Source organism: Cavia porcellus, unplaced genomic scaffold (assembly GCF_034190915.1).
Source record: "Cavia porcellus strain 051 isolate PalLab524CR breed Dunkin Hartley unplaced genomic scaffold, mCavPor4.1 scaffold_2, whole genome shotgun sequence".
Lineage (NCBI taxonomy): Eukaryota > Metazoa > Chordata > Mammalia > Rodentia > Caviidae > Cavia > Cavia porcellus.
The window spans coordinates 45,688,794-45,700,966 of NW_026947485.1; the positions used below are offsets into that span (position 1 = coordinate 45,688,794).

The 12,173-nt window shown below is 34.4% G+C and overlaps 1 protein-coding gene across 4 annotated transcripts in view; it reads right to left on the minus strand.

Moving 5' to 3' along the window:
* Positions 1 to 12,173, minus strand: part of Ptprz1 (protein tyrosine phosphatase receptor type Z1) — a 165,185-nt gene that overhangs the window by 29,951 nt on the left and 123,061 nt on the right. For 2 of the 4 annotated variants that reach the window (XM_063241532.1, XM_063241528.1), the window contains exons 12-13: positions 10,805 to 11,786; positions 3,621 to 3,765 (exon numbers count right to left, since the gene is read on the minus strand). In XM_063241532.1, the coding sequence (XP_063097602.1) occupies positions 3,621 to 3,765; positions 10,805 to 11,786 (1,127 nt within the window). Of the gene's footprint in view, positions 1 to 3,620; positions 3,766 to 8,233; positions 11,787 to 12,173 lie in introns of all 4 variants that reach the window. The other 2 variants (XM_063241524.1, XM_063241516.1) reach the window with 1 other exon arrangement.

A 12,173-nucleotide genomic window follows, 5' to 3' on the forward strand; every position in this document is an offset into this window, starting at 1 on the left:
TCGAAGCTTATGGCTTGGCTCCTGTAAATTATATCCTAAAACATCTGGAAAATAATTTCAAGGCATATTATTTAATGTATGACAAGATTCAGTATCTATAGTCCATCTGTTCTGAATAAGCAGTGACTGTCTTCACGTCTATGTGTTAAGTTTTGATAACTTTGTCTCCTGCTAATTATCACTCAGCCATGAAGGGAAAAGTGATGACTGCTTTAAACTTGTAGACATAGGTCCTATCAATCACTGATAATCTGATTATTTAATTTACACCTTTTCATCACAGTATTTAGAATTAAAAGCTAGAAATGTGTAATTATTACTTCATTTCCCAGTAATCATCCGCAAATATGAAACAACATTCAGCATGCTAAATTCATTCACAGAGATTCCCTCAAGAAGCACTTACTGCAAACCTGGCAAACAGAGAACATGTATCCATAGGTGGTAAATGACACACCCAAGGCCATAGAGCAGATTCAAAACAGAACTGCGAAACAGGCTTAGATTTCATTACCTGCAGTTTTCTCTATCCTTCCTCTCAAGGTAAATACACAGTAACATCTTCTGTGAGGCCATTACATGAAAGGATTTATTGTAGTATCTGAGATTTTTCTCCTAAAATTAGGCTGGAAGAATGTTTACATTTTCTTCTAAGAATTTTTATGATTTTAGGTTCTACATTTACATCTATCTCATTTTTTGGAATACAATTTTTTTGTACAGTGTGAGAAAAAATTCCAACTTGAGGTTTTCTAATGTGGATGACTAGTTTCCTTTGCACCATTTGTTGAAAGGACTAGTCTCTCTACTGAAAATTCTTGGGGCCCTTGTCTAACATTTGTTAACCACAGACATAATCACATATTTTCAGACTCTCAACTGGTCTATTTATCTACTTCTATGCCAATACCAGACTCTTCTGATTACCATAGCTTTGTTACAATATTTGAAATTAGGAAATATAAGTTTTTCACCTTTGTAAGTCTCTAGAGTAAGTCTTTGTGGCTTTGAGCAAGGCACACTTTCTTAGGGCATCAAAAGCAAAAGCAGTGATGGAAAATGGATGAACTGAACTTAATCAAGATTACAAACTTTAGTACTTTAAATCTTTAAGAAAGTGAGAACCCCATACACAGAATGGGAGAAGATAACTGAAAATTAGGTATATTACAAACGACTTGTATCTAGAATATATAAAAACACAACCATAAAGAGAAGCAACAAATGATGTGAACTCACATTTCTTGACAGATATATAAATTTCCAATAAGCACAGTACGAAGTAATCATTAGTAGTAAATACATTAAAAACCACTGAACTGTAAAATTTAACTAGGTGACTTTATGATATATCAATTTTATCCAATTAAAGTTTTAAAAATGTTTATATATTTAGAAAAATTCATAAGAACTCTACCTGCCAGGACAGTTATTTTTAAGTCACCAGATTTTTAAACTTCATCACTGACCATAATTTCCAGAAATGTCTAAAGTCTTTCTGTCTTGGCTGATTATAAAAGTGTTTTTTATTTAAACTACAACATTCTATTCAAGGCATGTAAAATGCTATTTGTGGGCAAAAGACAAAAATTTATTATTTAGAGTCATATGTTTTCAGTTGGCACTTTTTTTTTTCCTCACACAATACAGATAGGATAATTCATTAGCAATAAAGGATAAACACCATTACAATTTTTAATTTGTCCATGAAATATAAAACCATACTAAATAGACAATGTTTTCCTATTCTTCAGAAAATATACTTGGAAATGGTAATAGAGATTGCAAAACCCATGCTAAATATTTCAATCTCATAACTATAAATTACCTGACATCTTGATTGGAACTTTATCACTATTTACTAAATAGTGATAGAATAAAATTTGGTTCTATTTTTATGTTACTTAAAATGTGTTTAAAAAATTAAATTTTAAATTAATCTCCATTAATTTAAAAATGAATGCACAGATTATCTTGAAACCAGGAACCTGAACAAACATATCCAGATATGATAGGAATGTCGGAAGAAAATCAAACGAATGCTTTGTGAACAAACACGTAACTGTGTACTATGTTAGAAGCATTCTGCTGACCGTAGAATGCCCTGGAAAAAGAGACATGCAACAACTGCTATCACTAGGGTACAGGCTGAAGAAAGATTTTTTTCTTCTTGAAATAGACAAATGGACTCCTAATCCATGATGTGTAATGAAAATATTATTTGCTGTCTATAGTCTGCAGTCTACTCTGATCTATAAAGGAAGGCAGACATGAAATACAGTTGAAAGCATTCTGCTTAAGCCAACAAGCGTCCATGTACATGCAACTACATGCCCCGAGGCTCACTGATTTCATCACATCCAGCTCACTCTTACATTCAGTCCTCCTGCCTGCCATAGCCCTGCCCGAATGCTCGTCTTTATCTCTACCTCCTGTGCCCTAGGGACCTCCAATCCTACGTTCTATTTTATACTGCTCATCTGGCCTATGAGATTCCGTGTTCTCTAATCTCTTAGTGTTAGATTTCAGTTGCTGTGCATGTGCTTGGTTATAGTATTTTATCAAATCATTTTTCAATAACAAGCATGAATTTCTTGAAAACAGTGACACTCATTTATTCATTCCATTTTGATATTTCCTGATAGTAGTCAACACGATACTGGATAAATGGGAGATGGTAACTATAATAAATATTTTGGAATAAACTGAGACAGTATATTTTGAAATAACACAAAGAATAGTGATATGAATTAACAGAATGAAGCAACTGAACAAAAATTTAATTATAAAGAAGAAAATTTTCTTTTAAAAATATAAAATACTAAGCAAAGCTCTTTCTTGGCTTACAGTTATGAACCCTTATATCATCATAAAACTTTTGTTTTCCAGCAGATAGTTTTACTGATTTATATTACATCCTTAGCGAATCTACTAATTACTTGTGTGTTCTGCTTGCAGCAGAATGGAAGGTTATGATGACTGCAATTATCCTTGTCCTTTAAAAGTTTTAATGTGATATTGATGTGAAGGAAGCTGTATTTTATCCTTGAAGCAAACGATAAACAATTTCAAAAGTGCGTGCATCTTAACATAGTCATTAGCTTTATTCCATATCTGTATTTCTATTTTAAATACTTAGTTTTTACTTTTATTCACAGATTATGGTTTTCCATCAGTATACAGGATTGACATCTGTACTATACAAATTAACTGATATTAAAAATTATTTTTATCATATCAAAACTATGTTTTGCCAAATAATAACTTTGTGATATAGCAGTTGGCAAAAATTTAAGATTTATGTGAAATGTTGTGATATCATTTGAATGTTAATTAGATTAACACGGAAATGCAGTTGTTAAAACACTGTGCTAAACATTAACTGAAGTCAGTATTTCTCTATTTTAACTTTAACTGATTAAGGATGAGGAACAATCTACCTTTCTATTATTGTGTCTTTGGACTCACAATTTCACCTTATTTGTAATTACTTGAGTAAGTTAATGATGACTCTCAGGTAAAAAAAAAATTTCAAATATGCTTTGAGGATGTTTCAGATGAAATACAGGCACAATCTCAGCTTTATGAAATAAATTTTGTAAAAGGAACCCTCAACTTACCTCCAGTAGATGAGAATACCCACAAGAACCACTAGACAGATAAAAGTCAGGGCTGACACGATCACAAGAGGTATAACCGCCTTCTTCTCAGATTCCAAACCCTCAGCTAGACCAATACGTGACTCATGGCTACTATTACTGGCCTCTGCAGTCAGAGAAAATTGAGAGAGTTCATATTAAAGATGAAGGAAAATCACAACACTTTCCAATTGATTAACTGCAACCTTCACTGCTCTTACTTACCTTTAAGATTTCTTACTATACGATGCAAAAATCTACAATCAAGTTAACTAAAATAAAATTTAGAAAGTATAGCAAACAATTAGAGCTGAAAAACTGTAATGACTCAAAGCAGAAGTACCATGGGAAGAAAAGAGCTTAATACTGTCAAGAAAAACTTGCTAAAGGAAAACAGAACTATTAAAATTAAAAAACAATCCAACTTTAAAAATCGATTAGAAAAACCATGCTCCTTAGTGTATCACCCTATGTAATCTCAATTTGTAAAATGAATTTAAATGGGTTATTTTAATTCTGTAATTGGGTAAATAATTAGCAATTGATAGTTTCATAAGGAAAAATATCAGAGGTACTCCTTTATACATTAAGATATTCGTTCAATGTAGTAAGCTACTTTAATTCTAAATACAAGTTGTTTTTAAGTAACATTGAATGTGCTTTTTATCTTTTTCTGTAAAAAATATTGTTTACGCTATACAAACTGAAAGAACATATATATTTAAGAAGTTCTCAAATATGCAAGTGGAATAATGAAAAAAACTAACTACGTTCTTTCAGTTGCTTTTAAAAGATGACAAATAACTATTTTTGTGACCTGTCACATACGCTATTTATAATCACTTTGAAAATCACTGTAACAGAGACAGTTGTTGGAGAGTTTCAGAACAATGTTGGTGGCCAGTCATAATCCCTCCCTCTGTTTTAAGGTGTGTTTGCTAGGAAGCCAAAACAGGAGTGCAGGCTGCCTGTTTTTATGATGATGTGCTGACACTGCTACAAAGCAAGAGCGCCTGCTTGTCTACCTACAAAGTTACTCAGACAGCTAAATTCAAGTCTCTGATCAAAGTTTACATGCTTCCACTTAGAGCATTTGATGTGTTGCACCAAGCGTATGATGATTAGTGACACAAGGTGAAGGGAATCAATTTAATTTCAAATGCTTAAGATATCTGGGACTAATATGAATGCATATACATGGCATTAAATACATATAATTCCAGAAAGCTAAAGATTCACTGTAATGGTTGTTTTGGGTAATTAGGTGTGACGACAGAAAAGGCCATGAATGTAATCCTTATATAGGAAATGTATCAGAGAAATGTAAATGATCCCTGTGCATCCAAAGGTATTTGTTCTTATAACTTCATTTGCTGGGAACAAAAGTGGCATTCAAAAAGATATGACTGATAATGATAAAACTATATGACCATAAAACCTTACAAAAAGTGAAAATATTAGAAGTCAACTAAATCCTGGGCTAAAGTTAACATTCCTATAACAACAGTCAAAGTTTCAACTGTTTTTTAGGTCAATGACATGCTTTTACAATTATGTATTGTGTTCAAACTCATTTAGGCACCTAAATAATTTGATAATGAGTGCCTTGAACAGTTCCTTGCAAAACTGAAAAAACTGTCTTAGTCAATTAGGGTTATCTTTATATTTTTCCTATTCTAACTATTGTTACATACATGGAAAAGACCTTTGAGAGTAATAAAGGATATAATCCACTTAGCAAAATTCTTATCTACTAATTATAATGGTGGTTAGTGTTACTATATCAATCATTCTTAAACCATGATTCTCCAGAGCAGTGGGATTGGCATCATGTGTATCTTGTTAGAAATACAAATTTGGGCTTCATCCTAGCTACACTGAATTTTCTGAATCAGAAACTCTTGGGTAAGGCTAAGCAAAATGTTTGATGAGTTCTAAAGGTGATGTTAATCCATGCTGTTTTAGAATCAAAGATGAAGATTAAGATACATACAAAGTAAGCTTACATAAATTATGCAGATTAAGATATGTACAAAGTAAGTTTATATAAATATTGATCACAAATATTTATAACATTATATATATGAATGTATATATAGAAAAATACATATCATATATATAGATACATGTGCATACATACACCTAATATGGAAGACATATAAAACACAAGAGAAGAAATATGCACCAAATATATCATGCTTACATGCATGCACTATATAGACACATGCATACACATACAGTCTTGCATACAGACTTATATTCTAAGTTCTCAGGGTGGTCTGATTTTATGCATTTTGAGAAGTGAGACTGATAATTATACATATGGAAGTTAGGGATTTTATACAAGATGGCATACCATGTGAAAGAACAGGCAATCAGCTGGTCACTTTGTATACTGTAATGAGAAACAACTAGTTGGATTGGTTTTATTTTCATTTAAGTGGGACCAAAATAACTGCTCTGATATGGTTCAGTACTGTAGATGAGCTATTAGGAAATAAAGAACTAAAATCAATATTTTAAAACATCACTGAGAATAAAAGATGATTTTAGTGTTTTGAAATGAGTTAGTAGTGTGCACAAACTACCTAATGACAATACAAGAATCTACGAATAGTCTATCAGGAAAAACCTAAAATTAATATTTTATACTATGTTTTGAGACTAAAGCACTATAATTTTGGTATTAAAGCTTAAGCATTACATCCATTTTATTGTTCCTATTCTTAGAATATACTTTCTAAGAGACAGATGCTAGTAATACACATTTCTATGCTTAGTTTTGCACTTGTTTTTTATGTGGCCTGCTTCAAGTAATCTAGTGTCCCTGGATTTCTGTTTACTCATTTATAAATTGCAGATACTAATAACTGCCTTATTCATATTATTTTGAGGAATATGTCTTATAAATTATTTTATATTTTTAAAATATGGCATAAATTATATTTCAGACTAAGAGGTACATTCAGTAGTTAGTAAAACAACTACATATGACTTTTACAGATACAGTTTTAAATCAGGCAAGAATTTTTCTCTTATCTTGTTCTAGCCTGTACTTCATCATATCACTTCGTGATGCTAGGTGTTATATTCATAGTACTGCATTTTTCCTCATTAGAGGTAGAACATATTCTTAACAATAAATAAATATAATTAGTGTGTCAAAGAGAAACTTGTTCTAGTGCATTGAGTACAAGTACTAAGTATAATCTAACAACATATAGCTGTCAGTATCTATTAAACAAAGAAATGAATTCTTGATGTTTTTCTTTAATATAAATCTAATAAATACTCAAAAACCAACCAGTATTATTAAGGATAGACAAAACTTCAGCCATGCTAATGTGTAAAAATACTAATGAATATTGGGACCTAGAAACTCATTATTTATTCTCATATAAAAGAGTCTACTAGTTTAAATTGAAATTTCAGTGTTATAAGGGTATGAAATCAGAATACAGAACATAAACTTCTCTATCACAATGTACAAACTTTTAATTGTTGCTCCACTAAGAAAACCATACAACTAATTCAAAGGATGAAAATAACAAAAAAGAAAAATATCCTGAAGAGATTGTGGTACATCTATATTATGTTCACTTTTTTGTAATAAGAGAGCAAGATTACATTGTTCTCCCTTCTAACTTGTTAATACTGAATGTTTTCATTGTTAATTTAAAAACTTTACAATTTAGTAAAAGCAACTTACAAACCCACTACCAAATGAATGAAATTAACCTGTATTTCTCATGCTTAATGGGAGTAAATTTCCTTTTACCCATTAGTATATAAAGCAGACACCTGTATTATATATGCTGCAACTAATCTACTCTAAAGAAACATCTGGCCAATAAACCAATTTGCATAAAACACATTAACAAATGAAATGCATCTCTATGGAAAATCTCCTAGTCTTCTACATCTTGTATTCAATACCTATACATATTGTGCATATTAATGTCTATTATTTAATTTAGAAAGATATATAGCAGCAACCACAAAATTATATTTGTTGGTTTGCACTGCCCTCTTAAGGCTATAAAATAGGATTAAAACAAAGACAATTTCTAAATATTAAAAATTTTTAAGCTCACTATTAGTTCTCCAAATTTATCAATAAAATTGATTTTACAGCTCCTCATGTGATGTGCATATATAAATTACCTAATTTGAAGAATCCCATAGGCACATCAGAGAGAAAGCTTGTAACATATTACTATCAGATTTAGTTCACAACTCATTTTAGAACCAAATATGTAAATTAAAATCATCTTAAAATGACACACTCTTATTTTAAAACTGGTATACTAAAAACGTATTATTCACATATGATTGCTCCCACACATAACAGGCCTCCTTTAGAATAAGCTAAATTAACAATACATAAAAATACTTTACACATTTTGGACAGCAATTAAGGATCAAATCATTATGAATATTCATTTGAAATGAATTTTTACTTGAAAGCTATAAATTGATTTATTGAGTACTTTGATATGCTGTTAAAATATTCCTATAGTTCCATGATGTTTTTGTTTTACTTTTGGAGCACGAACATCAAGATGCTTTATCCTGTCCTTTTGGTCACAACTAACCTGCCTCTGAACTGTCGAACACTTCTGAGTGCTCGCTGGTAACAGATGGTGTTGAGGACTGTGAGGACCCAGGAGTTTGCTCTGAGTCACCTGCCTCCAGGACCCCTTCAGCATCTCTTTCATTAATGTCTGGAAAACTGAAATCTGTGGAAGTCTCGTTATCATTAAGGCTCTCTGAGGTGCCCTGTCCTGATCCACTTTCTTCATCACTTGTCAGAACTGCCCACACTTTAGATTCTGGGCTGAGAGGAAGCAGGGCACTACCAATCTGAATGTCAGCGTCTTCTTTCGCATATTTGTGCTTTTGGGTTAGCACATTTTTTGGTGCTGACTTATCAAGATTTCTGTCCACACCAATTTCACTGTCTGAGATTGTACTTGTGACTTTATTTTCTTCTTCAGAATTCTCAGAGAATGAATTCAACACTGGATTATTGTGATCCACGAGATTATTTTCTTGAGTGTCTGAGTCATTTGTTACCTTTTCCTGTGATTCTCTATAGGATAAACATGACATACACTTATTCATGGATACACCATCACTGTCTTTGTCATCATAATCATCATCATCATAATCATCAATACCACCTTCTTCACCACCACCTGCTAAGTCAACATCAGACCTCGCACTGTCAGTCAGCTTAAAAGTAGCTTTAGAAGGAAGCAGAAGCTTGGCTGTCGTCACAGAACCATCTCTTTTAGGAGGAATAGGGGTAGTAGAAATGTACCCACTTTCCAAAGAAACAGAATGATCAGTAGACCCCAGAGTATCAGAAATAACTGTTGGAGCAAATACCTCATTAGTATTAGAACTTTTGGCAGAAGTGAAAGCTTCGTCAGAATATGTAAGCTTACTTGTAAATGTATTTGGTGGCTCATCAGTTGCTAAAATAGGGGTAGCAAATACATGCCTTCCTTTCGGGGGGAAGACCTGGATAATTTCTAAATTGGCAGTTTGGAATAACTCATCATTTCTGTACAAAGATGATTTGACTTGCTGGGAACTTTTGCTTGTAAGCAAAACTGGTTCAAAATATTTCTCACTTGTGTAAGAAACTGTTAAACCTTGAAAGGCAGCAGAGTGCGTATTAGAAGCCAGTATATCAAAACCTGTTACAGATGTAGAAGGCAGCATGTTTTCACTTGCAGCAGAATCTGATGCCACGAGATGCGATACTGTAGAGCTAATTTTATCAAGCTTGGGGGTTTCAATCAATAGTGGATCACCAGGCACAGCTGGAAGAGCAGTTTTAAGCAAGGTTTCAACATCAGAAGGCTGAAAGGAAGGCTGCAGCAGGACTTCAGTATTAAAAGGAGATGAGGCCTCATGGAATAGGAGCTGAGTTGGAGGTAACATTTCATTAGAAGCAGGGTCAGAAGATATCGGCTCTGAGCTTGCACTAGACACAGATTTAAGCAAAGGGTCACCGAATGCTTGAGATACAGTATGTGTTGGTTCAACTGGAAAGTTATTTCCTGGAATTTGACTCATCTCCTGATCAAAAACCTTAGTGGCTGTATAAGCAAGAGACCCTGGATGCATGCTAGAAACGAAAACAGATGTTTCTTGTAAAGACCCACTCAAGTTATTTACATTATCATACATGTTTGGCATGACTGTGCTTTCAGAATGGTAAGCCATCTCACTGAGAGAAGAAATTTTTAGTTCAGTCTCATTTCCATATATTACTTCACTTTTAGAAAGCGGCTTATTATCATCAAATACAGATGTTGTGTGTGTAAATTCAGCTAGAGAAACAGGTGAAGAAATGGTAAGGGCTGTCAGCTCATCTGTGTCAGGTAAAACAAATTCACTATCAGAGGAGGCTCCAGACCACTCTCCATCACCAGAGATGGCACGCGTAGGCTGCAGCAGTGATGCAGTTGGGGTTATTAACGAAGACTTAGGCACTGATATTTGGCTAGGGCTGCTAAATATTGAACCCGGATAAGATACATCAACAGACTCATGCACAGGTATTGAAGAACTGGAAGGAAGAGTGAAGATGTGTTGAGAGCCCTCATTATTAAGAAAGGCATAAGAAAGTTCAGGGCCTGAAGAATGCGCATGCATCATAACATCATTGCTGGATGGCTCAACTTGAGAAACTATCATATGTGTTTTATAAAGGACCCCAGATTCACTACCAAATTCCAGTGTCTCTGAAGCAGCATGAATACTGGTCTGATGTGACATGATATCAGAATACTGAGCAAAGCTGGGCTCTAATAACACATCAGCCCCAGCCACTGGCAGGGAAGCATGCAAGGATACCTGATCACTCTCAGTAGCTGCAGGAACTTGTGGAAGGATTTGAGAGACTGTATGCGGATGGCGAAACAATTCACTACTGAAGGAAGCAGAGGGAAATGGAAGCAAGGGTGCACCATCATAGGAAGACAGGGTAGATTCAAATGACACATCGACACTGGGAAATACAGGTGTAGCATGCAAGGCCGACTCACTACTTGAAGCAGCAGGGGTAGTGTTGAGAATCTGATTGTCAAGCAACAAAGGGGTGACTAGCGGAAAAACTTCACTACTGTTGGAGGGCTGCAGAGATGCCTCACCGTTGTACACTGGCTGAGTCGTCTGCGACTGTACCACAGCGATGGTGGAGGCAGAACCGTGTCCAGAGGATGATGTAAAAGCATGTGGTGTCACCTCGGTTGGGAAGTAGGTAAATGTAGAATAATGTGGTATTTCCATATCTGTGACTGAGGGGCCCTGTGACACCACGGGGCCTGGAGAAATGGACTCAGTTTCCTTCTCAGATTCATCAGTGTAGGGTTCACTGTAGTTACTCTGGAGAAAGGTCTCTTTACCTGATCCAGTATCAGGCTGGGTTGTATCATCTGTGGAATTAGGAAACCACACACTTGTACCAGTGGAAAGATCTCTTAGTGATTCTTCTGAACCTGACGAATCTTCTGAAGCATTTCTCACAGATTCTGGCTTAACGACATTATATGTGATTGCCTCTGGATTTTCTGAAGAAAATATATACCCATTTGATATGTTTTCAAGGATGAATGGCATAGCAGAAGTTGCAGGACTAGAGCCTGAAGAATCATCAGCTCCACTATCAAGTTTGAAATCAGTTAATAAATTGTCTTCCTCACTGATATCTGTAGACACGTCTGGATATTCTGTTATAGAAACTGTGTTTAAAGAGTCTACAGTCCCAGACAAGTTCATTTGTGGAAATCTAAGAATAGTTTTAGAGTCATCATTTAAGGAGGATGAAGTACCTTCCACAGTGTGTGGTGGCAGTTCAGTCTGAGAAAACAAAAACATTTCCTTTGCTGTGGCCAACTGAGGGCCTGGTGGGGGAGTGGAATTCAAAGGTGTGTTGGGAAGAGCAGCCTTTCCGGAGAGGTCACCTCCTCTAGCTGGAGATCGGTTAGTCTTGGCCTCATTGTACCCAGTCCCCATGCGATTGTAGTGTGCCGTGGTAGACACCGGGGGTTCCTTTCTCCGTATTTGGTTTGTGGCATGGTCTCTACCAGGATTCTCAACAGTCTCTTCCTCAATGTCTTTTTCCTCTTCTTCCTTTAAAATGGAAACAAGATTTAATAGGACACAAGGGATGGAGAGAAAAATGAACTGTTAATAATATACTTCTAATTTTCATACTTGGAATCTGCAGAACATGTTAGCCTTATAAAACACCTATTTTAGTCTATGCTTATTACTACTTATTCACTATGCCTCTCTCCTATGTAACCTTTCCTACCACCTAGAGAAAGGAATTAAGCTTAATGACAATATATTATTTATAGCTGTCTTTATTTTAATGTTATAAAATGAAGAAACTAAATTAATAAATTCAGTGGCTTTAAAAATTTGTATGTATATGTGGAAAGTGTAACTTAATATGGTATTTCTTTTCTTATTTTTATGTTTGTTCAGTTCCTTAGGCAAAAAAACTGAACAGCA